The 26552-nt window shown below is 52.7% G+C and overlaps 1 protein-coding gene, 1 long non-coding RNA gene and 1 pseudogene across 9 annotated transcripts in view; 1 reads left to right on the forward strand and 2 right to left on the reverse strand.

Moving 5' to 3' along the window:
* The window catches only part of FAM178B (family with sequence similarity 178 member B), a 138888-nt gene extending 117207 nt beyond the window's left edge, over positions 1–21681 (forward strand). For all 7 annotated transcript variants that reach the window (XM_084753640.1, XM_084753641.1, XM_084753642.1 and 4 more), the window contains 4 exons: positions 33–158; positions 19421–19498; positions 19902–20054; positions 21329–21681. In XM_084753640.1, the coding sequence (XP_084609766.1) occupies positions 33–158; positions 19421–19498; positions 19902–20054; positions 21329–21361 (390 nt within the window). In that variant the 3' untranslated portion in view covers positions 21362–21681. The remainder of the gene's footprint in view (positions 1–32; positions 159–19420; positions 19499–19901; positions 20055–21328) is intronic.
* Positions 4584–9484, reverse strand: LOC311580543. The gene is made up of 3 exons (XR_014773502.1): positions 9394–9484; positions 7893–8031; positions 4584–4885 (listed from the first exon to the last, which is right to left on the reverse strand). It is a non-coding gene; the product is annotated as an uncharacterized lncRNA (long non-coding RNA).
* On the reverse strand, positions 9908–13739 carry LOC311580479 (1-phosphatidylinositol 4,5-bisphosphate phosphodiesterase gamma-1-like; annotated as a pseudogene). The gene is made up of 2 exons (XR_014783545.1): positions 13591–13739; positions 9908–13380 (listed from the first exon to the last, which is right to left on the reverse strand). The product of XR_014783545.1 is annotated as a 1-phosphatidylinositol 4,5-bisphosphate phosphodiesterase gamma-1-like (transcript).
* Positions 21682–26552: the final 4871 nt, after the last annotated feature.

Below are 26552 nucleotides of genomic sequence, written 5' to 3' on the forward strand. Positions count from 1 at the left end.
CACTCAGTCACAGTCTCCTTTCTCCTCCCCAGCTAGCCTTGCTCAGCCAGCTCCTCAGCCTCATGAGGCCGTCATCACTCAGGCAGTGTCTGTGTGCTGAGACCTTTCCATCCTGTCCGGAGCAACAGCCAAAGGCCAAGGCTGAGCTGGACCACAAGGTAAGCATATCTGCCCTGCCCGCCTTTACCAACACCCTGTTCCCCGAAGTTAGCGGGGAGGGTGGGGTTGTTCCCATTGCACAGCCTGCGGGACCTATGACTGCTGCTAGTCCTTCCAAAACCGCAAGCCACTCAAGGCCAGAGGCCAGCAGGCTGCCTTCGTTCTGTGTGGGGAGGAGACGCTCAGTATCCCTCCAAAGCCTGTAATTAGCACCTGTGCCCACCTGTGCATGTAGGTGCAGGTGAGGCCGTGGGCCCAGGCATACTGACAGAGCTTTGCCCAGCCGCTCTGTTTATTCCCACTAATCTTGATGATGGCTTAGCCCTTGACCTTCCCTTAGTCTTCCAAGCAATGACCAGCTTTCCTGAAAGCCAAACTTTGGTGCTGAGTCCAGGGCAGTGAGGTACCCTGCCTGGTTTGAGAGGTTGCAGGTTAGTAATAGCAAATGCCTGTGCAGCCCTGGGTTAGTGTCAGAGCAGGGACCAAGAGGGTATGGGGGCCAGATCTCCATGTGCTCTTCTATCCAGAGAGACTCGGGGAGACTAGAGCTGGGGGTCATCTAATCAGGAGGGCAGGGGTTCAGAAATCTCTGTCCTGAGGTTGAATGCTTACAATCCAGAAGTCCAGCCTTTGGGCATCACTCTGAAAATCAGATAAGTGAATTAATTACCTAATGAACACAAATGAACCATTAGGAAGATAGGATGGATAGGCCCCAGGTGCACGCTCCTCTTCCAGAATGTGCAGGGGATGAGTGTTTGTACAGGCTGCAGGTTCCCAGGAAGGTAGATGCCATCTGCACGTCCCTCTTCCTTTGCCAGGTGTTTCCCAAGAAGCAGGAGTGGATGACACAGACAGGTTAGGGGTGGCTCTAGAAAGGAGTGTGGTCAGCCCTCGGATGGATAGTCCGTGATAGCTGCATACTAGAGGCCTAGGGGTGACAAGAGAAAAGGCAGAAGGAGGAGGAGGCTGCTGTCTGGGCTGGCTGAGTGAAGACTATATGGCCTCCAGGAAGGAGCCATGTAGCCAGGCTACAGCCTCACCCAGCAGGGGTGTGGCTCCAGGCCCCAGGCTTCCCCTGGGCTCACCACATTTCTGACCTTCTGCTAGCAGTGGCAAGTGTCTATTTGTGATCACTGCGGAGGGTAGGGGGTGGGGGTGCAGGCTGAGGAATACTGCAAGGCTTTGTGCACAGCTACCTGGCCCTCTTTAGTTGCCTATTAGAAAGCTGGGGACGAGGAGAGTAGCACATTCAGGGGTGCTTTGTGCCCCCAAAGCAATGAGTATACTGGTTGAGGACAATAGTAAGGGCAGGTAGGGCCGGGCAGCTCTCAGAACCCCTGTACTGCAGCCCAGTGCAACCCTGTACTGGGCTCCCCTTCACCTTGTCCTCTGGTGGGGAGGGAGCTAAGGGCAGAGGCAAGCAGGGAAGGGGATGGTGTGTGGGGGCAGGGAACGACACTGCGGGGGAGGGGCGGGAGACCAGTGGGTTACCAGGATGTAGAGAAGTGTGAAATGGTTCCAGTCCTGTGCCCTGGGCTAGGAGGGGCCAGGCCAGGCAGGTGACTAGGTCGCACTCACCTCAGCCAACTGACTCCTCATTAGGCCTGAGCATGTTTCATCTTCAAAGATGTGATGGGGCTACTCACCAGCCAAAATGAGCTGCGGCGTCAGTCATCCGCCCTAATTTACAGGGAGTGGTGGTCTGGGATGGGGCAGCCTTTCATCCCCAGAGCTCAAAGTCTTTGCTGTTTTGCTTCTTGAGTGCAATGGGGAAACTGAGGCCAGAGTTCAGGTCACTTGCAGGTGATGTGATTGTGCAGGAGGGAGATGGCTTCCTCTCGGCCTCCTAGCCACCATGCTGAGCTTCTGCCTGTCCCATGCCACATGCACCCCTGTCTAGGACATTTCCTGCCCTAACTGCGGGGTCACAGCCCTCCTCCAACCCTGCAAATACTGCTGTGGGCTCTTCCTCTGCTCTCCCCACCTCCTCTCTCTGCCTCAGGGTAACCAACCCTCCTCCCTCCCCAGGGAAGAGACAGGGCACAAAGTGGCTCTGCTGTTGTCCTTTGCACCTCTGGCTGTGTGGCTGGACTGTGGGCACAGCTGTGTATCACAGCGCTGCACGTTTCTTGCCACGAACTGAACAACTGAGCAAATGAATGTATTCCCTCTCTCTCTTCCTCTTTACTCTCTGGCTACCTGCTCTCCTGCCCCCATTTTGAAACTGCCCTCCCTCTGCACTGCTTATAACCAGAGGCAGCCCCTAGTCTCTTAACACCCTGTGTCATTAAGACCACAAGCATTTATGGAACCCTGGACTTCAGAAGTATTACCTTGGCTAATGAGAGAACCAATCACAAGGCATTGTTGGTAATTATAAGTTAGTGAGGTTCCTGCCTGGGAAAGCTAACCACCAAGTACTTTAACAAAAGAAGCAACTGCACAGGCTTCCACTCTGTGGGGGCAGGGAGGATGAGAGAACTGGGCTAGAGGCAGGGGTAGGCCAGTTGTCCTAGCACATACAAAAATGCGCTTGGACAATAAGTCTTTCTATGGCGTCTAAGTAATGTGCTTACCTAGCTTGTGTGAGGCCCCTTGCTCAGCCTTCTGCACCAAAAAAGGAGAAGGAGCTTTAGAGGATTAGAGTAGTTTTAGCATGTTAAAGGACTACAGCCAAAACACCTGTTTCCAGGCTGTTCAAGAAAAGGAGGCACGCCTGTAATCCCAGCACTCAGGACGCAGAGGCAGGTGGATCTCTGATTTTTAGGCCAGCCTGCCTGGTCTACAAAGTGAGTCCAGGACAGCCAAGGCAAGGCTACACAGAGAAACCCTGTCTCGGAAAAAAAAAAAAAAGAAAAAAGAAAAAAAAGAAACAAACAAACAAACTGAAGCAGGGAGACTCATTCTTCAAGCCCATGAGTTCAGTTCCAGCCTGGGCAACATAACAAGACACTATCTCAAAATATTTACATGTAGTGCTGTTCTCCTTGACGGCTGTCTGTGCCCTGGGTTTGCCTGGTTTGAGCTGGGCTAACCCAGAGAAGAATAAACATCTAAGTGAGAAGATGTTGGGGCCTGGAACCTCCTAGCAAAAGGCAGGCATCCTGCGTGCCAGGGTCAGGTGGGAGATGACAATGTTTATCCAGGAGAGTATAATACCACGAGGGCTGGCCGCCTAGTGCTTCCTTTTGGCCCAGGGACATGATTCTGCCAGATATAGCTCCTGCCCAAGCCCCTGTGAGACTGGCCTTCTGGCTGCAGGCAGATGAAGATTGCATAACTTGACTCAATTTTCTCCTCCAGTTTACCATCTCAGCCCTCCAATCCAGCACCAGGGTTTCCTGGGGCATTTGCTTTCAACTATGGTAAATGTTATCATATGTGGCCAGATTTGGCCTAGTTATATTGTGTCCAGCCTCAGAGTTGAGTTGGGACCCATTCACTTTTATGGAGATGGCTGATGTTTTAGACTTGTTAAATCTGCTCGTATGTTTCTTTTTCCTGTTTAGCCACAGTTTCCAACTAGTTTTTGCTTTATCTTCCATGACTGTTGTTATGTGTTATACATTTATGTATAAGTGTATAGATACAATGTATATATATGTGTGTGTATATACATATGTAAATATACATATTTGCACTTTTTCTGATACTGCTGAGTATCATGATTCCGTGTCACATGCTATGCATATGTTTGCTACTGAGCTGCTCGCAGGCCAGATGCTGTATTAGTGGGATTCCCCCCACACCCCACTTAGAGAGGTAGATGATTAGGGAACCCGAATCTTTATGGTAGGATGGGAGTGTCTGTATCGTTGGTTAAATTTGAGGAAGTTACACTGTCTCCTATTGTGGAATGAAAACTAAGGCTAAGGAGGCCAACTTGGCACTGGGAGCCTGCTTCCCCCGCCCCCACACGCCTGTTCCTCCCCCCACTCCGATGGTGGATGCCTTCCAAGGATGACAGCTTGAGGCTCACTGAGGACTGTACATCGGTCAGCCTCCTGCAGGTGCACTCACTCTCAGGCTGCTGTCTGTGCTGTAGAGGCCTGGGGAAAGCTTGTTTATGGAGGAGCAGTGTTTGTAAAGAAATGATTTTATGGGGGTGGGGTGTGCTCTTGAGTGTGGGTGATGCTGGGAGAGGCTCCAGCCGGCTGCAGTTCTGCAGAGGTGTGTGTCTGCCCAGCTTGTGTGGAGGGCGTGGTCCTGCCATGTGTTTGTGTGTGAGTGGCCTGTGTACATCTCCTGTAAACCCATGTGGTGTGCCAGGTGTGTTCAGAGACTTGGTGAACAAGTTTTGCTGCTTTTTCTGCTGCAACTATAGACGGCAGCTGTCTGTCCCTGTGCTGGCTGACCCTGCCAAGAACTGCCTTGATGGGCGGTTATGGTCAGGAGAGGCCAGCTCTCACTGCAGGGACAGGACAGGGTTAGCTGCCCTCTGGCCTATCTCGCCGATACTCCCAACCCCAAGAAGAAGACATATATTCTCTTGGGCTTGGCTTGAGCCTGTGTCATCTTCAGACAAGTAGACCCTGGAGCCTGTCCCCTTGCCACTTTCTCATCTAAAAAATGCAGTACTCGGCCTCCACACACGGTGCTGTGAACTCAGGCCAACGTCAGGAAAGCCAGGAGGACACTGGATCTGAGGAATAGAAGTTAGAGCTGTGCTCAGGACTCCTGAGTTCTTCCGTGGCTGGCTTAGGGTTTTGTTCCATCTTCCTTCCTGCAAAACAAGGAGCAGTAGCTGTGTTTTGTCATAAATCTGAGGGCTTCTAAAAAGCTGACTCTGTGGAGAAGTTGAGCTGCGTTCAGGTTTAGGAACCCGTGGGCCAGGGCCCAGGCCCAGGCCAGTTTTGCTTGGTTCCCAGAAATCTGGCTTCTTTGCAAGAACTTGAGCAAGGCTTGCAGTGACAGGGTTAAGCCCAGGAGGCAGGGTGGGGTACCAGGGAGCTTTTATTCAAGCCCAGCCAGCTGGAGGGTTGGCCTGTTCTCTCTTCACCTCAGTCAGCCCAGTGCTCTGGAGGACCCCTTAGGGTCTCTTTCCCGGGCAGGTGATGATCCGCTTACCCTGAGGCTCTCATCTGGGTTTCTTCCTCATCCTGGACGCTCCAGAGATTGTCTTCCTCCCATTCAGACCTGTTCATATCCTACTCAGACTCTGCCTTCTGAAGCCTCTGCCCCCATTACCTACGACCCTGACACCCAAACAGACCAAACCCCAGCACCCTGCACGCTGATGGCCTTGGCTTTGTATCTTCCCAGTCTTCTACTTCCTGTCTGTTTAAGCCTGGGAGTCCAGAACTTAAACAGAGATGCTTGTGAGGCTGGGTCCCAGGCCCAGGCCTCCATTGAAATGCCTGACCTTAATAGAAGTAAGCCATGCCTCGGGCCCTCCTTCCAGCCCTGCACCCAGCCTGGCTGCCACTGCTTCTCTCCTCCAGGCCCAAATCAGCCCAGAGTGGGTGTAGGAGCACTCTGGGCTCTAAGAAGTGCATCTAACAAGAAACAGGCCTTGACTGCCTAGGAAGGAGTAGAGACTGCTCCCCCCCACATGGTCTACAGCCTTCTCAGCTGCTGTCTGCTCCCCGCCTTTTCACCCTTCTCTTTTGTCTTTGCTTTGCCTCTTTAGATAGAAATTAAATTCCTGATCACCCTGGGGTGACCTCAGGTTTAGCTGACCTAGGGTTACACATACTATGTCACAAAACCCCAATATCGCTTTCCCCAGTGCTTGGCTCCATCTACCCCATGGTGCATTCCCAGAGAGGCCTGTTGTGAAATCCTAGGTTGACTTCCTTTCCTCAGCCACCCTGGCCAGGGGTAAAGAAAGAGCTTCTGTCCCAGAGTCAGGTCTCACTGACTTGCCATGGTCCATGACTGGCTGGTCCAGGTCGCATGTATTCTGTTGGAGTCAACTCCATAGACACCACCATGGAACAGTTTGCCCTAAATGTGTAGGGGACAAGAAGCTGGGCCACTCTCACAAAGGAAGGGGTATGTCCTAGGTGCCTAGAAACATTGGGGTGCACAGCACACCCTGTTCTTCTGTCATGGCTTTGAGAGAAACCAGCTCTTTGCAGATGGCCAGTCCCAGTTACTCGCTGTAGAGTTCCACACGCTCACACTCACCCATGCTCTCGGGCCTACATGCTGACTTGCAAGCATGTGTGTAAGCCTGGGCTCATATACATAGACTTCCTGTAGCCAGAGATTCTAGGCCCCTGGTGGAGGGGTTCTGGTCCCAGCTGGAGAAGCAGGGAGAGCACCTCCTGCCACTCACATCACCCCCACACTAGAGGAAGCCAGAGAGGAAGGGTGGGCAGGGTGAGATTACTCCCAAGGCTTTGCGCATAGCCCTGAGGTTCCTCCCTCAGGAGACAAGCCCTTCTGAGATGATAGCACCTCGGTACATGCTCTCAGCCTTCCTGCTTATGCTCTACCCCTGCCTCCTGTGCCCAAGCTGCCCAGCTCCCACCCAGCTCCCACCCAGGCCTCAGAGCAGCGGCAGGAGCCCCCAGATCCACTCCCACCGTGATGGCCTCTGGGGTCTGAGGACTCATTGTCTCAATGCTCCAGCGTCCTGGGAGGAGACCACCTGCCTCCTGACCCAGCTGGTCCTGAGGGCCACTCTTCATTCACAGAGATGGCTGTCTCTGTGGTGCTTGTTTCCAGCAGCTGAGCCGGACGTCCTGTTCCTGTCTAGATGATGCCAACCTGTCCCAGTCACCCTAAAATGACGTCATCCCACCAGTATGGCCTCATCACTTTCATTTACAGAATAGGGTGGCCTGCCCAGCCCTACCCAGTGGTGAATCTGGCAGGCTATGTCTATGACGTCTACTGCCTGGCCTCTTGACCCTGTGTCTTCAGGGACTCTGGTTTAGGAAGGGGTATTATGTCACACGTCTCATTTCTTAGCAGTTAATCATGTGTCCTCATCATTTCCTACTTGCTAGGACTAGTGACCAACCCCCTGTCCTGGGCAGAGTCACTTGGAAGTGAGCTTTTCTTTGGGGACAGAACTTTGCTTTGCAGCCCACTGCTTGCTTGCTAATCTCGTGCCTGTCACAGCCAAGGCCAGGGAGTAGAACCTTGGAGCTGGAACTCCATGAGCAAGGAGAGGAGCTGGTGCAGTTTGCACATATAAGAGGGGAGAAATGGCATCCTATAGATGCATGGTGGCAGGTGTGACATGCCAGTGTTCAGATAAGATGTACTCAGAAACGTGCATGCCCTGTGCTTTGGTGGACTCTGGAGATAGTCAGAGCTTCTCTCTAAGAGCTGAAACTCCTAGCTTGGGCCTGTGAGTAGCCCTACAGCAGGGTTACTTGGGATTAATGATGTTGTTTGCCCAACCCAGAAGGAGCACAGGCCAGCATCCTCAACCCCAGGAAGAGCTTGGCCTCTGTGTCCTGCCTCTAGGACATCCAGAGACCTCTGCTCCCCTCTACAGTGTCAGCCCCATTAGAGAGGTTAGACAGTGCATATGTACATGTGCGCGTGCACACACACAGGGGGCCTTTCCTGGTGAAGGGGAAGGACCCAGGCGTCTGCTTTTGTCAGACCTCCCCTAACTGGACATGTTGGGGATCTAGCCAAGCTTGAGCTTACACATATGCCGAGACTTAGGGTTACCAGGCCTTCTTGTATGTCCCACTGGGTCAGGACACTGTGATACTGGATTTTAAATTTAAGTTTAAAAGACAAATGAATGTTAGTCCCCCTCTCACCACAGGTGACAGGATGATCAGTGCAGCTTCAGTATGGCACTTCCTGCAAGGTTCTCTTGGGATCGGTTGTCAGGCTGTGCTGGGCCTCCAGACCTTAGAGACTGAGCTGATGTTCCCCAGGGTAGCCACCAGCCAGAGCCTGTGATGTCAAAGGCAGAAACAGAAGACTAGGCCCTGGCATCCTGGTGCCTCCACACACACCTGCAGGATGAGCCCTGGGCCTCAAGCAGTGTGGGCATCTCCCTCACTCCTCTTCCTCAATGCTCCTGGGCCAGCCTTAGGTCTCCCCAGTCCCTAGCAGCTGCCTCGAGCCTGGCTGGACCTGCTTCCGCAGAGTGCTTTAGCCCAGGGAAGTCGCTGTCCCCTCTGCCCAGCAGGCTCTGAGGAGAGGCCTCCATCTAAAGACTACAACCTTGGTCATGACCTGAGGTGGGAGAGACTATGCTGCTGTGTTAGAGAAAGTGGCTTCCTGGGAACTCCTTTCTCCCTTGTACCCTTTGCCTCAAGTCACCCAGCCTATCCCCTTCCCTCCCCCCTCCCCCCCCTGGCATTAGCTAGCCGGGGATTTCCTGAAGGATGATGTTCCTGGGAAATGTCCAGCCATGTTCCCTTTTGTCTCCTGTGACAAAAACTTGCAAATGAGTTCCACTTGACCTAGGGGACTTAACAGTGATTGCTGACGTCAGAACTAACTGGGGCAGAACCAGGTGCTCCCTGCCTATTGCCTGCAGTGTGACAAGTGTTGTGATCCTTTCCTCCCCGAGTCCTGTTTTAGGGGAGAGCAGGGATGAGACAAGCCTCAGTGAGCTTCTGGGAAGAGCCTGCCACTGCCACCAGACTCTGGGGAAAGACCAGGAAGTGGAAGCAAAGGCCTTGCTGGCAGTGTGACCCTGGGACAGTACTGCCTTGGTGTGTCAGCATTGGGTCCAGGCACGTCCTGTTCTTCCCCCTCTGCCTCTCTCCTCTAAGTACTTGGCTGAGATTTCCTGGATCTCTCTCCCACTGTGGTTTCCCAGCCTGGATTCGTGTTCGTGCAGGAGGGGCTGTGCTCCTGAGCTGCCTGGGGCCTTGCTGCTCTTAACAAAGGATGAGGCCATGGAAGACTGACTCCAGAGTCCTAGTAAGCCCACCACTGGATGGGTACACGCGCGCGCGCACACGCACACACACACACACACACACACTGATAGGACCTTGTGCTCCCAGAGGTAGAGAGAAAGGGCAGAGGGACAATTTGACAGGGGCTGCATTGACCATATCCTGTCTTCTGTCCACCACTTTCCGTTGAGTCTCTGCAGGTGTCAGCCAGAGTAGGAGCAGGCTTGCTAAGTTCAGAAATTGGTCACTGTCACAGAAAAGGAAATGTGGCTCTCCCCTCTGGCTGTCCACTTCACATAAATTCTCCTCCTACTGGGATGACCCCTTCTTCGCCTGCCTAGCACCTCTAGCCCCCCTTGGGTCCCAGGCAGAAGACAGTTAGAAGAAGGGTCTCAGCTTATACCTGCTCCAGGCCCAGAGCCCATTCCTGCTAACAGTTTGCTTCCCGATCAGAGGCAGGAGCCACCATGCTCTTGTTTTGTTTTGGAGGGACTGATGGAACTCAGAACCTTACTTTTGGTAGAACAAGGTTCTAACACTGAGCAGCATTCCAAGGCCAAACCTCCTTTCTTCCCTCCCCCCCCCCATCCCCCAAATACAAGCCCTAGCAGGGGATCCCAGCATCTGCCTGCCCTGAGTTCTGGGTAAAGCTTTGAGGCCTCAATTTGAGTCAGAGACTGTTAAAGGAAAACACACCAAGCCCAGAGTGTAGTACACTTGGGTTTCTCCTTTGAAGAAACAGCTTAGAAAATACAGTGAACACCAGATCCCTCCTCCCTGCACCAAGACCAAAAAAACAAAAAACAAAAACCTCAGAATAGTTTGGGGTTTTCCTCAAAGACTACGTTATGGTGTAAGACCCCCGACACGGCGGTCTTAACGTGGAGACCCCCACCAAGAACCAACGAGACCAAGGCTTCGGCTGCAACAAGCAAGAGGCTTTATTATTAAGGGGACGGGTACCCGGGCGTTTCAGTCTCCGGAGAGGCTGGCGCGCCCAGCGAGTTTTTAGGGGGTCCTTTTATAGGGATTTTGGCGGGAAGCTCAGTTACAGAAGCGAAAAAGCATAGTTACAGGGCTCTGATTGGTAAATTTAAATGAGGCGAGGTTATAGCCCGGTCATCGGATGGGAACAGGGGAGTTTGCCCACTCCCTGGGCCAGATGGCCGACTATAAATATCTTGTTTGACAAGGACAAGCACGCTTTCATCTGAGCCCCAGGCCTTATCTTACCCCGGGAACCTATTATTCTAGTCTTGCCTTGCAAGATAGCGTTACTGCTGCTATGCTTGTTATGTCGGGTGCACAGGGGAGGGGGTCTTACATTCCCCCCTCTTGTTGTAAACTGAATGAAATCTTTCATTCAATGACCTCTGGTTGTGTCAATCTTTTTTTTATCAAAGGGAACAGGCCGGCAGTAGACTACAAGCTCCGAAAGCTCCAAGGCGATCTTTTTCCTCCTCTCCATCATCTTCCCCTCAGTAAGCCTAGCATCTGCAGTCTGGGCTACTTCCCGGATCTTTTTTACCCAGTCCTGCAGCTCCTCCTGTGAGTCAGCTGCAACATCTAGAGACCAGTGAGCCACTGATGCCATGCTGATGGAGAAGACGAAGAGCCGGTTGTTCTTGCCCTCAGGACGAATGGCAATCTGACAGGCTGGCACATCTAAGACCCCTCGCAGCAAGTCCCCCAGTGGGCTGTTCTCATCCAGGTGCTCCCTCTCCGGCTCTAGGATCGCTGGATTGATCATCTCTTTTACATAGTTTGAGGGGAACCATAGCTGCTTTTTTTTACCATAATCCCCTCGCCACCAGCCACCATCTTGCTTTTCCACGTTCTGGATGATGGCACTCTTGGTAAAGGTCAGCTCATCTTCTCTCTGGGCCTTGTAGTCAAAGAGGGCTTTTACTGCACACTTGAAAGTTGGCATAGGGTTTGCCTCCACATAGAAACCAGGGTTGCGGCCCTCATACAGCGCCCCATAATCAGGTTCAGCTGCCCCGATCTTCTCCAGTGCCTCCTCATTGATGGGGTAGCGCAGCTTCATTTTCCGGTACAGGGGATGTTTCTCGTAGTAGCTGATGAGGTCAACCAAGCTGTCAAACTCAGAGTTTTCCAGCATCACGGTCTGGCCTTTCTGCTGTACGCGGCAGTGTTTGATCTTTCCCTCAGCCCGGAAAGAGATGGCATATGAGTTGGGCTCGTTGCGTTTCCGCACCAGGAAGGCCCCATCACGGGGTACGCGCATCAACATATGTTCAGCTTGTGCTCTGGTCAAGCTTGCATGGTACCACTCTTTGCTCTCATGGGCATTCGTCTGTGGGACAGGCTCTGAAAGGCGCATCTCAAACTCATTGCAGCGCAGCGGTACTTGCTGATAGTGTGTAATGAGGTCATAGAGAGAGTCGAAGACAAGGTTGTCTGTCAAGAAGAACTTAGGAGTCCCAGCATCCTGCCGGGAATGGATACGGCAGTGCTGTACTTTTCCATTCCGCCAGAAAGACAGCGTGTAGTCACCCACGAAGGTCTCACTTTCTCGCACTAGGAAGGAGCCGTCAGGAGCCCCAGTCTCTATGCAGTACTCAGTGAGCAGGCGCTCAGCAATGTGCCGGCCATCGCGCCCAGCTCCGAGCTTACCATGGAACCACCTTTCACTCGAGTGCAGCTCTGTGCTGCCACTGGCCTCCTTAGGCTCCTCTTTATCCTCGTTGTCCTGGTCACTGCTGGTCTCCTCAGAGTAGTAGATCTTGCTGCTAGTCAGAACAAAGTAGTGGGGATACCACTTATGATTCACGGGGTCCTCCAAGTAGAGGATACCATTCTTGATGGAGTTACTGATGTCATTCTCCGAGTACATCACAGAGGTAGGCACCTCCTCATAGGCACTGCCCTCAGCCAGCTTCTTGTGCTTAATAAGGATCTTCCTCTTGAGCTGGTTGGGGGAAGGAAGTCCATCAGCAGCAATGTCCACCGGCTTGGTAAGGAGTGTGTCGCCAAGCACCTTTTTGAAGTATTGAGCCATGTTTCTCTGCTGGGCAATGCTGCAGTGGTCCTCAATGGACAGGATGACCGGGTACTCTGAGGCTACAAAAGCATGCTCCTTTATGGTGTGCAGGACATCAGAAAACTTGATCTTGGTGGTGAGAGTATGCCCGTGGTAAATGACTGGCATCTCATCGGGGCCGTCCCAGCAGTCCAACTCAATGTAACGACAGCCCATCCTCAGGCAGCGAGCATAGGCTTCCAGGGAGGACTTACTGGAAAACTGGTCCCCGGTCAGATACGTATTATGTGAGGAAGAGATCCAGTAGTGAGAGAGAGGGTTGTTCATGGTGTCTGGGCACACAGCGTCCAGCTGCGAGTTTTACACACTGTTCTCTTTGGAGAACAGAAAGGTGACAAACTCATCCAAGAAGAAGTATGGCTCCTCAATCTCTCGCAAGGGGTCTCGAAGAAAGCTGAGCATAAATTCCTGTACCTGGAGCCGGTCAACAGCCCACAGCTCCTGCCCCTGGTACTCAAGAAGGAACTGCTGGAACTCAGAAAGGGATACCCGGCAAAGCTCTGGCCGCTCTCCAGGCCTTAATGTGCTGGTTTCCAAGAAGGGGAGGTCCATCGTCTTCTGGGCGCTGTACATGAGGCTGCGGTACAGCTGAGCAAACTGCCCGTAGGTGATGTCCCCACTGCGTTGTTTTAGGTCCGTTAGTCGTTCTCGGAGGAAGCGCATGTTGGGGACCCGGTAATTGACCTGTGACAGCATGTTCTTCAAGTCCTTGGCTGATATACGATCCTCTCGGTTCCGATCTACTGAGTAGAACTGCTTCCGGAGCCACCTCTCAATTTGCAGGGGTGTGGCTGCTTGCAATGTGTCCTCCATCAGCCAAGTTAAGCCCTTGATCTACATGTTCACTTTATCCTCAGATGTGGCTTGCAGGCTTAGGGTCTTCAGGCGGAATTCCATTCCATAGAGGATGACAAAGCAGTGTGATTGGTCTGGCCGGAAGGCAGGGTCTTCTTGGTAGCGATCGAAGTCCCGTGATGTCTTCCCTGGGCGGATCTCCTTGATTTCACGAATATCAATGGACCCCTCGATCTTGTCGGCGCCGCGGCTCCACGTGATCTGGCGCGTCTCCAACTTGACCTGGAAGGTCTTCCGTTCCGGCCGCTGCGACTTCTTGGAGTAGAACAAAGTCATGACGGTGCCCACCTCGAGGCTGCGGCAGAGGTGCAGCACCTCGGCTTCGGTGGGCGCGCCGGGCCCGCAGCCATTGGCGCAAGGGGTCGCGGCGCCCGCCATGCTGCAGCGACCTCGGCGACGCAGGCCGGCGGGCCCAGGGCAGCGGAGGCGGAGGCGGTGGCCCGGGAGGCGAGCGGGACCCGGTGGCGGCTCCTATACCTCGGTCCCTCAGCGCTTTCCCCGCGCGGGCCACAGCCGCCCGTCACGCAACCCCGCCCACAGGCTGCGGCCCGTCGGTCAGTCAGGCGCGAGCACGGGCCTCCGTCTCACACCGGCCCCGCCGCAGTGTGCACGCCTCCCGGGGAGTGAGGGTGAGGCGAGACCCCCGGCCGGCCCGCCCGCCCGCCCGCCAAACCCGGTTACCTGGGCGGGCTGCCTGGCGGAGGGAGCCGCGCCAGGCTGGCCGCCTAACACCCGCGGCGGCGGCGGCGCAATATAGAGACCAGCCCCAGGGGAAGCCGCTGCAGAGCCCTTGGGTTCTGAGGCCGTGAAGGGTCCCCAGCATTGTGCTCCTCCCGGTTAGAGGAGCAAGGGAGGCGGGAGGCGAGCAGGGGGATAGCGGGACTGACGTCGGGAGGTAGCCTCCGTGGGAAGGGACACCCGGATCTCGATACAGTCTTGGCAGCGGAGTCAGGAAGGAAAAGGATAGATTTCGGACGCCCTCCTGGCCAGCTCCTCGCCGCCCCACCTCCGGGCCGGAGCAGAGAGTAATTCATACAAAAGGAGGGCTCGCCTTAGCCTCGGGGAAATCCCAGGGACCGTCGCTAAATTCTCGCACCTCCCTAAAAGCCCGGATTGGCGGTGCCCGCCCCGCCGCGGCGAGAGGAGCATGCGCCCAGGGTTGAGCTGTTCTAAGGCGGGCGTGGTAAGAGAGGTGGGGAAAAGGAGAGGGCTGAACGAGGAAAGGTCTGACCCATGGAGGAGGGTCACGAACGAGAGATTCCCAAGTCATTATGTAGGGGACCTGGTCCGGATGACCGTGTGGTCCAGGATCTATAATTTTGGACTTGATCTGTAGAATGAGAGAAAGGTTAAAAGTGCCATCTTGTGGCCACCCGGTATAAAGCGTAGGCCATTTAGCAGAACAAAGACTTTTCCATCTGCCCTTGCGGACTTCTACTGACACTTTGTGCGCAATGGCACGGACTTCTTTGAAATGTTGCAAAGTAAGGGTTAGCGGGGTGACAAGAGTCTGACCCATGGTACCAAAAACACAAAACGAAACACAACAGAGGAAATCTAGACGCAAAAGACCAAAAAACAGCTTGCGCGGGACGCTTGCGCCAAAACGGAGGTTGGAGACGCAGGGGGTCCGGACTTTTCCCTGTCTCCCAGATGAGGCGAATAGCCTCTCAGATGGGCCGGGGGCCCCAGATTCGGATGGGACGGAAAGTCCCTACGGAATCCCGAAGGGACGTCTCCCACGGGCACAAGGGAGGAGTCTGAGAGCCCGTCAGCTCCTCCTCTCCTTGCCAGATTCAGAGAGTCTGCGCAAACACCGAGACACGTAACGATGAACAAAGACGAAATGACAACAAGACAACAACGACAAAGCCGGCCGGCACAAAGACAAAGGCTTACCTCCCGAATTTGGGTCGATGGTCCCCGGGCGGGGGTCTCGATCTCGGTGGAACCTCCAAATGTAAGACCCCCGACACGGCGGTCTTAACGTGGAGACCCCCACCAAGAACCAACGAGACCAAGGCTTCGGCTGCAACAAGCAAGAGGCTTTATTATTAAGGGGACGGGTACCCGGGCGTTTCAGTCTCCGGAGAGGCTGGCGCGCCCAGCGAGTTTTTAGGGGGTCCTTTTATAGGGATTTTGGCGGGAAGCTCAGTTACAGAAGCGAAAAAGCATAGTTACAGGGCTCTGATTGGTAAATTTAAATGAGGCGAGGTTATAGCCCGGTCATCGGATGGGAACAGGGGAGTTTGCCCACTCCCTGGGCCAGATGGCCGACTATAAATATCTTGTTTGACAAGGACAAGCACGCTTTCATCTGAGCCCCAGGCCTTATCTTACCCCGGGAACCTATTATTCTAGTCTTGCCTTGCAAGATAGCGTTACTGCTGCTATGCTTGTTATGTCGGGTGCACAGGGGAGGGGGTCTTACAATGGGAGTCAGTGTGAGAAGTGCACTGTGAAACTGGAGCTGTGTGCTGATTGTCCCCCCACCACCACCCTCCGCAGTGAACCCTGCCACACAGGGTGAGTACACTAGTAGCCTTCCCTACAGTGCTCCTCGGCCAGGACACTCCTGGAGCCTTCAGCCTGCCCACCAAGCCTCCACCTGGGAAGACTGTCCTACAGCCCAGATCCTGCAAAGATCACAGCCGAGCTGGGGGCAGGCCGATCTCCAGGTGGGGGTGGGGTTGCTAAAGAAAGGCATCTCAAGAGAAAGGGCTTAGAGGTGAGGGGTCACCAGATGGCTTTCCTCCCCTCCTCTACAACCCAGTAGCCACACCAGGCCTTTACCCCAGGCTAGTTCCTGGCCTTCCCCAGATAACGCCCCGCCCCCAGCGCCACAGCCCTTGGAGGGTTTCCTCTGTAATCCTCTGCCACCTCTCATAATCACTGTGCTCAAGACCAAGTGCTTTGCCCTGTCAGAAAAGATCCTCAGCTTCTTTCCAAGATCATGTTCCTCTCTTGTCCCAAACCTAGTTAGGAACCCAGTTAGTTAGGAACCCTGTTAGTTAGGAACCCAGTTAGGCTCCATTAAAATAAACGATGTCCCGCTGAAAACCCTTCACTAACTGTAGTTGTGTTCTGAGTCTATTAGTAAAGCATACACATTATACAGATTGTTTTTTTTCAAGACAAAGTCTTAGATACTCCAGGCTATCGTGAACTCACGATATAGCTAAGGATGACTTTGAACTTCTGAACCTCCTGCCTCTAAGAAACTGGGATTACAGGCATGCAACATCCAGCCCAGTTTTATGGTACTAGGAATTGAACATGAGGCCTCCTCTATGCTAGGCAAGTACTGTACCAAATAAGTTATATCCCCAGAAATAGTACTTTATTTCTTTTTTTACAGAGGTAGGTGGATCTCTTGTGAATTTGAGGCCAGCCTGGTCTACTGAGTGAGTTCCAGGACCACCAGGGATACAGAGAACTCCTGTCTCTAAAAACAAAAATTATTTACTTAAAATATTTTTATTATTTTTAAAATTAAAATATAACTACATTGTTTTCCCCCTTTTATTTCTCTTTCTCCTTCCCTGTAGTACCGCACCCCCCCCCCACACACACACAAATATATATAGACAGGATCATTCTGCCTAGAACTCACTATGTAGTATGTAGGCCAGGCTGGCCTCAAACGCACAGAAACCCACCTACTTCTGCCTCATGAATGCTGGTACTAAATGCGTACACAGATTATTATTTTTGATTGTGTGTGTGTGTGTGTGTGTGTGTGTGATGGAGTGGGGTGATGTGCACATGAGTACAGTATACATGCTCAGGGAGGCCAGAGCCATCGAATCCCCTGAGCTGGAGTTATAGGTGGTTGTGAGCTTTCCAGCTGGGGTCCTAGCAGTCAGTATCTCTCCAGCCGCACCCCATATTCATAAGTGGGGGACAAGGAGGATGTGAGCTGAGGATGCAGCTCAGTGGGAGCTTTACACATATAAGCTCCTGAGTTTAGTCTCTAGCACAGATGGACAGACGGGGATACACACACACACAGCCCACACCTTATGGAAGACAGCAAAAGGAATATGAATCTTTTGTCCCAGAAAGACAGCATTCTGGCGTGTCTAGCTCACACCAGACACTACTTACCCTCTATCACCAGCTTCCCCCAGGAACCTCTAATTAGCCCCCTACAACCCAACCCTCCTCACACTGTCTGCTGCCAACCCTGTCTCCAAGCCATGCCCCCTTACCCAGTCAAGCCCCGCTAGCTGCCCGGCTGATCAGCCCTGCCTCCTCCCTATGCTTGCCTGTCTTTTGCATCAGCCTTCAGGATCTGTCTGGTGTTGTATTCTACTTACTGCCTCTGCCCCCATAGGGCCATTTTTGCCTCAGATCCTGTCCTTCTGAGGCCCACTCTGGTTTAGTCACTTCCTTTCTGCAGCCCCCATCGCAGTCTGTCCAGAATCAGGACTCTCCCTCTCTAGTGCTTTGGGAAGCTGAGATTCAGTATTTGTTAAGCAAATCATCCATTGCTACCCTAAGCTCTGAGTAGGAGCTGTCTTAGTCAAGGCTGGTTGCAGTGCACTGACCTGAGCGTGTAGAACAAAGAGATCTGCTGAGGACCCTGGAGCTCCCTATTCAATGCTGGGATGGTCAGCACTGGGCAGCCCAGGGAGGAAGTGGCGGTGGCGGCTGGCAGGCCGCAGCAGCAGGTGGAACTCAGTTTGCAAAGCTTGGGTATTGCCCCATGACGGCCTTCCTGGGGGTCCGCTCTTCATCACTTTGTTCTTTGGGCCTGCCGTGTGTAGGTCCCCCACTGCCGCCCAGGCTGGTCTGCATCTGGAGTCAGGTCCCCTGGGGCTTTGGCTATTGTGCTGGCATCTTAAGCAAGGCAGGTGCAGTTGCTGGTCACTCACGTGGCATTTCTCCACAGCGTATATTTGAACTCAAGAAGTCAGTTCATGGTGCCAAGTTGAGTGCCTTCAGAGTGGTTCCGGGTAGGTTCCTTGACCATGCAAAAAGATTACTGCTGTTTCTTGGGCACCATCTGGTGATCCAGAAAGGCAAGGAAGGCACCCAAAGAAAGCCACTGGGCTGACTCGGCCCACCTGCCAGCCCTGGGTCTTTCCTCTTTCAGGCCTTCTCTTTCCTGAGCTTGTCAATCTGACACAGGTCTCAGGAGCACAGCCATTCTCCTTATTATAGGTGTAAGAGGAGCCAGGGGACAGGACTGAAGGACCTCTGTCCAGAGGCCCAGTGTGCAGCTAGTCCTCAGTGCCAAGAGCAGGCTGCCTGGGTCAGCAACTTCATCCATCAGGATTTACATAGTTCATTTTCTCTGCACAGCAGGCAGATGCCCCTAAATGAATACCTCCAATAGAGTCCAAGGGCGCCCTGGGCTAACCCCTGCTCTCATCCAATAGAATTAGCCTTTTCACCTAATGTTGTTGTTGTTCTTTTTTTGGTCTTTTTTTTTTTTTAATGGTTGTTGTTGTATATTTTCTTTTGTTTTTGAGACAGTGTTTTTTTTTTTAAGATTTATTTATTTGTCATGTATACACAGTGTTTTGCCTGCATGTACACCAGAAGATCTCATTATAGATGGTTGTGAGCCATCATGTGGTTGCTGGGAATTGAATTCAGGACCTTTGAAAGAGCTCTTAACCTCTGAGCCATTTCTCCAGTTCCCAGCCCGAGACAGTGTTTTCTTATGCTCACTTGGCTGCCCTTGAACTTCTGATTTTTTATTTATTTATTTATTTATTTATTTATTTATTTATTTATTTATTTTTGAGACAGGGTTTCTCTGTGTAGCATTGACTGTCCTGGACTTGATTTGTGGTTGAACTCACAGAGATTTGCCTGCCTCTGCCTCCCGAGTGCTGGGGTTACAGGCGTGCACTGCCACGCCCGGCTGAGGTCTTCTATGGATTGCAGGTTGCTCCATCACACCTAGCCTTTGTCCTGGTTTTTATCTCTGAAGTGTCCAATGGCAACAGTGAGGGTAGACTTGGTGGGGAAGGTATGCAGATAGCTATCCATACTGTTTCTACTGGCCTTCCCTTCCCTCACCAGCTTTCTGTCTGTCGGCAGGACTGAGTGCTCTGTGTAGGTTTGTGCGGGTGCTTATTCACTGTAGGGCACATTTACAAGGTGGGGACTTGGAGGTGGCACAAAGCATAGTAGCACCCCAGTCACTGACCACAGGTGTAGGCAGCTCAGCAAACAAGCTGTACAGAGGTTGGAGTACACAGACCCTCTGGGCTTTTGCTTCTGGAGTGCCAGGGTAAGGCTTGAGGTGGTATGGATTTCTGGGTGACAAGGAGTCTTTTTCAGAAAGCATTTAGGGGCAATCATGAATTACAAGGAATGTGGGTACTGGACACAGGGTACTGGGACAGTCACAGTTCTGCGAGGCCAAGTTCTGTTCATTCAGGCCTGCCTTGAAGTTGCTTTCTTGGAATCTGCTGCTGCTGTTGCTGAGAGCAAGGACCTTGCTCAGTCTAAGGATGGGTTAGAAAAGCGTGATTGTTGTACTCTCTCCCCTCAGGTCTGCTATCTGTGCCACAGCCTCCTGACACTGGCTGGGGTGGTGGTCAGCAGCCAGGATATTACTCCAGATCAATGGGTGAGTCTGCTAAGATGCTGGGGCAGGAAAGGCTTGGATGCGCAGTAGTATTTACTGCACCAAGCAATATGGGGCCACACTAGCCAGGATGGAGCCAGCCTTCCCTCAGGAACTGCAGAGTGAGTGAGAGGCCAAGAAAGAAGTGGCCAGAGTTGCCAAGGCTTCTTCCACCCACCATATTCCAAAAGCCATTCCCAAGGGATGCTGACCTATCCCCAAAAGCCATTCCCAAGGGATGCTGACCTATCCCCAAAAGCCATTCCCAAGGGATGCTGACCTATACCCTGGAATCTGCCCATCCCGCTCCAGCTTCCCAGCAGTCACTCCCTTTCTCTTAGTTCTCCTTGCCCTGGCCTCCAAAATATGCCTGGCTTATATCATGCCTCCTCCTCCTTCTCGTCAGGGTGAACTGCAGCTGTTGTGCATGCAGTTGGACCGCCATATCAGCACCCATATCCGGGAGAGCCCCCAGGCCATGTACCGGACCAAACTCAAGGACCTAGCTACCCAGACCTACATCCGCTGGCAGGACCTGCTGACCCACTGTCAGCCCCAGGTGGTGTCCCATAATCCCCTAGACCTGGGAGGAAAGGGAAGTGGTCAGTCAGAGCCGGGCTTGGCAGATCCAGTGGTATATCCACCCCCACTGCAGCTGCTAGACTCCAAAGGGAGGGGGTGGAGCGGGCAGTGTAGTGGAGGGTGGGGATGTCTCAGGGGACCTTCATTCTTAATCCAGGGCCCAGGGAGGGGATGCAGAGCAAACATAGGGAGTCTGTTAATGACCAAGTATATAGCAAGGCGGCTCTGGAGAACTGAGCACTATCAGTTTGTCATGAACAGCCAGGAAGGCGCAGCGGAGGTGGCAGCTGTCCACCTCCTGTCCACTCGTCCTGTGGACCTCAGCTGGCTTCTTGCTGCCTTAAGAGCATTTCCCAGGCTGCTCTTTGTTTTGTTTTGTTTGTTTTGGAGGGGACAATCCTTGAACTTAGGGCCTTGAGCATGCTGAACAAGTGTTCTATTGCTCCTCCACGTCCCCAGCACCCACTCTCGTTTCTATAGGAGCAATCTCTATTCCTGGAATTGCCTCAGGTCATCCAGGTAAACTTTGCTGAACGAAGATCCTTTTCTACAGGAACCTGAAGAATGCTCATGAGGCAGGGATTGTTAGAAACCCGTTTTACAGATGAGCAAACTAGCCAGAGGCTCCAGAGTGTCAATAGCTTCCTCGTCATGCAAGCAGCTTGAGCGAATATGGAAATCAGGGCTCACAGCCAGCATCATTCCTTGGCACAAAGCAGTCCCCATCTGCACTCTCCCTGCCACCCCCTATTTCTCCAACAAGCAGTGCCTTCCTGGGCTTGCCCTGAGCCCCCAAGCCCTCAGTGGAGACAGCTGGACTTTGCTCCCGGCTTGCCTCTCCCTGACTCCTCCCTTCAATTCCCTCTAACCTCTGACTTGAGGTTGACACACTGGCCACAGGCTGTGGCTTGGTGCTCAAATTTCGCAAGTCCTTGAGAAAAAGAAAGCTGGAACTCAAACCTCACGCTGATCCCCAGGAACTGGATCCCACTGGCCTCTGGTGGGAAGCATTGTTTGTCACAAAGAGGAAGTGATTGGCGCTTGGCTGAGTATGCACACACCCATCTTCCTCTGTGCTCTGTGGGCCTGTAGCACTAGGCGGATGACAGTCAGGTGGCCCTTTGACTGTGTGTGGACTCTTGAGCCTTAGGGACTTACTCTCACAATACCCAGCATGAAGGAGGCCTCTCTGACAGGAGCCCTCTGTAGAGGGTTGTGCTGGGGCTCTTACAGCCTGCTTTCTCTTCACAGGGCCAGTACTTCAGCCCTTGGAAAGACATTTAAAGGGTTAAAGGTCAAGCGGCCCAAGGCTCTGGACTCCAGCAGGAAGGCAAAGAATGGAAGCCAGAGGAGGCCAAGCCTGGTGAAGCCAGACTCCTGCCACTGCCACTGCCCAGCCAAGGGGCCTTGGGCTCTGACCGTCCCCACCCCCTTCCTGCCCAGCTAGCTCTTCTATCCTGGGGCCTTTGTCTTTACAGCTCCGGCTTCCTGGGACCTCCTGGGCCATCCCTGTTGGCCACTGTTTTTGTCCCACACCTTGCTCTCTCTGTCCATCATTAATATGAGGTTCCATTGTGTATATTAAAGTCTTGTTTTCAGCATCAGTGGGTCTTGTTTGTTTGGTTTCTTTTTTGTTTTTGTTTTTCAAGACAGGGTTTCTCTGTGTGTATCCTTGACTATCCTGTACTTGCTCTGTGGACCAGGCTGGCCTCGAACTCACAGTGATCTAGTCACCTTACCATTGCCTCCCAAGTGCTGGGATTAAAGGCGTGCACCACCAGGATCAGTGATTTAGAAGATTTTGAAGATTTCCTTCAATCCCTACCCAGAAGGGATGCCTGGCCTCTGCTTGAGCCAACTAACTGCTGGGCTCACTTCTGCCGGTCATGTGACTGGGACCTAGGACGCACCTCCTGCACTTGAGGGCTCTTGTATCTAGGAGCAGTAATGCCTCTGACCAGAGTTGCTGGAGCCTGGGCACTCTTTGTCTGGACCCTGTCTGGGACTGCCCCACACTGCTAGGGACACTATACAGAGAAGATGGTAAATTGGAGCTATACTTACGCTTAATTCAGTATAGTGTTGAGTCTGAAGTCAACTTTCTAGACTTAGGAGTCTGGGAGGGCCCAAAGACAGTTCTGGATCCTGCTTTCCCTGCCTTGCCCCAGGTCAGTTTCTGTGTCTTTGACCTGAACCTCTGGAGAAGTCAGCAGGCCCCTTGTGCCTCCAGGAGCACCCCACCCCCACCCCCACCCCCTCCCCTCCAGCCCCTATTTACTTTCTTTTTTTTTTTTTTAAGTTTTTAAAAATTTTATTACATATACAGTGTTCTGCCTGCATGTACACCTGCACACCAGAAGAGGGCACCAGATCACATAGATGGTTGTGAGCCACCATGTAGTTGCTGGAAATTGAACTCAGGACCTCTGGAAAAGCAGCCAGTGCTCTTTTTTATTTATTTATTTTTTTCATTTTTTTGAGACAAGGTTTCTCTGTGTAGCCTTGGCTGTCCTGGACTCGCTTTGTAGACCAGGCTGGCCTCGACTCAAAGTGATCCACCTGTCTCTGCCTCCCGAGTGCTGGGATTAAAGGCGTGCGCCACCACCGCCTGGCTTGCAGCCAGTGCTCTTAACCTCTGAGCCATCTCTCCAGCCCCCTAGTTACTTTCTTATCTGTCCATTCTTGCTGACAGAATGCATGCTCATCCCTGACCCCACCTGGCACTTTGAGGGTTGGGGTGAGCTTTGCAACAGGTATAAGAGGGAACCAGAAGGTGGCACAGGACGCCTCCCGACAACATAATTTGTGTCCACTTCTCAGCGGGTGATGGCCCTTGGAGTCTCCACAAGGCTGCTGCCCCAGGTTGGGGACTAGCCAGGAGGAAGACAAAGAGCACACCCAAAGTCAACCCCATACCTTCCTAGGCCTGTTTCAGAAGGCCAGGAGCTAAAAGCATCTGTTATTTAGAGGACAAGGCTTAGGCTCTGCACAGCACTGGGGACCACAGAGGAGGACATCTTTTCTGTCTCAAAGCCTTTGCCAAATGAGAAGTGGAAGGAACCTTTCCGGAGCCAGGTGACTCGGCTGCCCAGTGTGTTGGCTGATAGTTCTGTTTTCTCTTCCTGGCCGCGTCGCGTGCCCCTTTGGCATACTCTCACACCCTAGCAGCAGAAGGCAGGTCAGCCTCGCATCTCTGACAGGAGAGCCCGCCCCTCTCACCCTGCCTCTGGCACCAGTGCTTGACACTGTGCCTCCTGACAGTTAATCCGCAGTTACTGGGTTTGCTCTGGAAACCTGGAAATCACCTTGAAATTTCCCTCTTTTGTTCTCCTTGCCAAGGGCAGAGGGGAGGTAGAAGGAAAGTCTGAGAGGCAGAACTGGGGAGTTTCCGTTCCTGAAGCTGCCTTTACCTGGCTTTAAGAGAAAGGATCAAATTGTCAATGTAGACACCAGGAACCCTCCCGGGTCCCTTGCTCCAAAAACATACCCATCCCTGACAGAGAAACATACAGGGGAGAAGAGGTTTTGGGGATTACTGTCCCTCCCCGAAGCCAAAGCCTGGCTGTAACCTGAGCAGAGGCATGCGATGTGAGGTCACTCAAAGGTGGACACTATCCCCTGGGTCCTGCAATTGCCCTGCTCTGGGACTCACAGGGAGCTGGGTTGGGCTCAGTCAGAAACCTAACCTCTTCCCAGCCAAGAACTCTGGAATGAAGCTGGCCTGCGCAGCATTTGCCCTCTGGGTTCTTGACCCTAAGCCTCTGGGAAGAGGCAAGGGATATCCTGACAGAGCCACTGGAAAAGCAGTATCCTGGGCCGTGATGACCGATGCTTTCCTGCTTCCTTTTGGTGATGCTGGAAGGGAGGGGCTGGGAAGGGAAAGGCTTCCCAGGTGGACAGCTTTGATAAATCTCCCTTTGGAGGAAGTAGACCCAGATCGAGGAAGTCCTTTTCCTATGTCCCAGTTCTCTGGGTCCCCATGGTCAGAGAGCCCCTTGAAAGATGGCCAGCCCCAAATCTTTTCACATTGTCACCTACTGGCTACCTTGGAAATGGTCCAGATCCAAGGAGGCCCTGACTAGAGACACCCCAGCATACACTCTAGGCCTCCCTCTTGCCATTTACTCCAGGAAGGGTAGTTGCTAAGAAGTAGGGTACTGCTTGTAATCAATATTGGGGTTCTGTCTAAGGCTCAGCTTGAGCTCAGTGTGTCCTGGGAAGCGTTTAACTTACCTTTTTGTGTTTCCTTTACTTGGCCACAAGCATTCTCCACTCTACTGTGGAGAGTGTTCTGTCCATTGGCTAGATCTGGGTAGGGGTTTAAGGTTTACCGCCTGTATTGTCCTTGGCTGGTGCCTTAGTTTGAGCAGGATTATTTTGGGTTTTTTGAGACAGGGTTTCTCTTATAGCCCTGGCTGTCCTGGACTCGGTTTATAGACCAGACTGGTCTTAAACTCACAGAGACTCGCTTGCCTCTGCTTCCCAAGTGCTGGGATTACAGACGTGAGCCACCGCACCCTTATCTTTTTTTTTCCTTTGTATTACTAATTTTTTTTTCCTGATGGAAGATCCAGTATCTTTATTTTTTTTTTTTCTGCCAGCTATCCTTTTATTTAAAAAGCATGAATCACGGACATGTAATCATGCAATGAAACTTTATCTTCTGCCCACCTGCTGTGGAGAAGACCCATGGTGGTAAACAGAGTATGGCAGGGCATGGTAGTGTGGTGGGCGGCACCCTGTTGTTGAGGATCCTTGTGTGGAGAGAGGCTGACTGGCTCTGTTACCGAGCACTCTCATTTCCACCTCCATCCCTGGCTTAGAAGACCCTGATGCTTGCCACGAAGGTACAGAATACTGTCCCTGCCAGTGAAACCAAAGCCTTTTGAAACTTTCCACTGGGGCCACCTTGGAGGTTGAGCCAGGGAGCTCACATCACTGTTGAGCAGCCCTCATTCCTGGGGGCAAGACTTTCAGGTGAGAAAAAAACAAAAACAAAAAAAAAAAAACAGGAAATGGAGCATAGCTCTGTGCTTGCTGACTGTTAGAAAGATAGAACTGGGAACCCCAGACCTCACCTTTTTTTTTTTTAAAACAGTCTCACTAGTGCCCAGCATGGATGTGAATCCATGGGCTCATAGACTGCGGCCATCACTCCAAGACCTCACTGAAAAAAAAAATTCACCTTGCTGCTTATGTGAATTTGCGCCAGTTTTAGATCTTGCTTACTCTTTCTGGAGGGAAAAATATGAAACAGTAGCTTCAGCCTCCCAGAGCTGAGGAGACCTGGCTTCTAAAGTGTCCTGAGTGTGGAGTGAGGAGCTGTGACAGCATAGAACAAATGCCTGGCCTGCTGTGACCAGCTTGCCCTTATTTGATGGAATGGGGTCTGATCAAGAGGAGTGCCCATGGCTCCCTCCCTGGCGAGCTTCCATAGGACACTCTCCCTGTCTGCCCCTGGTAATAGCTGGCTGGCCTCCTATCTCTGGCATCTCCGAGGCCACAGCTTTGTTTCCTAATGGAAAGGGGCTGGGAAATGTGGCTCTGGCGAGCGAAGAGGGAGAAGGGGCCCTTCTGTGTCCCAGTAAAGACCCAAGTACAGAAACCAAACTGGGCTGCCTCTCTCAATTACCCCCATTGCTCTTCTGGTCTCTACTTTTTTCATGCCAAGTTTTAACTCAGAACAAAAGCCGCTGTCGGACTGATTTATACTCCAGATCTGCTGGTGGGGTCTGAAGGGTTTTTTGGGTGTTTTTTTTCCCCCCTCCAGGACTGCCCCTGGGGCTTAAAGTTACCACAGAAACCTCCAGGCCTCAACTCGCCCTCGTCCCTGTCCTTTGATTCTGGCTAGGGGTGGTCTCCAAGTACCGGTGGGGCAGTTTCCCTGAGGTTCCTCAGTCCACCTGCCTACAGGAGGACCCGCCAGCCCGCACAGCTCAGGAGGCCAATGCTACAAGCGACTTCTAGCAGCGGCTGTGGGCGGAGGCTGCCAGTTCTTGAAGGTGATGGTGGTGGCTCTCAGCGTGGCTCCCTTCAGCTCCCTTTCATCTGAACAGTAGGGCTCGTGCCACTTGTTAATCAACCTTCCAAGTGGCACCAGAAGTCATTTCCTGGGGGTAGGCCTGGCAACAAGGAGCTGCCTGGAGACTTGAGGGTCTTCTCTGCCTGTGCGCGGCTCCTTCTAGTCCAAGGGTTAGGGCCAGAAAGGAGGACTTTGGAACCAAAAGACTGACCACTGTGGTTAGCCCCTGAGAGAAACTATAGTTTCCTCTGTTGCTCCCCTTCCTTCGGATATGCGTCCCAAAATGGCTCGCCAGCTTTCGTTCTTGTAAACGGAGCGTGGGGGGGCCCCTCAGCCCTTGCTGAGCCCTGCTCGCTGAAGGGTTTGAAGGCACACTTCTGGAAGACCAGGTGAGTGCTGTTCCTGGTGGCAACGCCTTGACTCCCTCCCCGCCCCCCTCCTCTAGGCGTCACG

This window comes from Acomys minous (assembly GCF_964271855.1).
Source record: "Acomys minous genome assembly, chromosome: 13".
NCBI classification, from domain to species: domain Eukaryota; kingdom Metazoa; phylum Chordata; class Mammalia; order Rodentia; family Muridae; genus Acomys; species Acomys minous.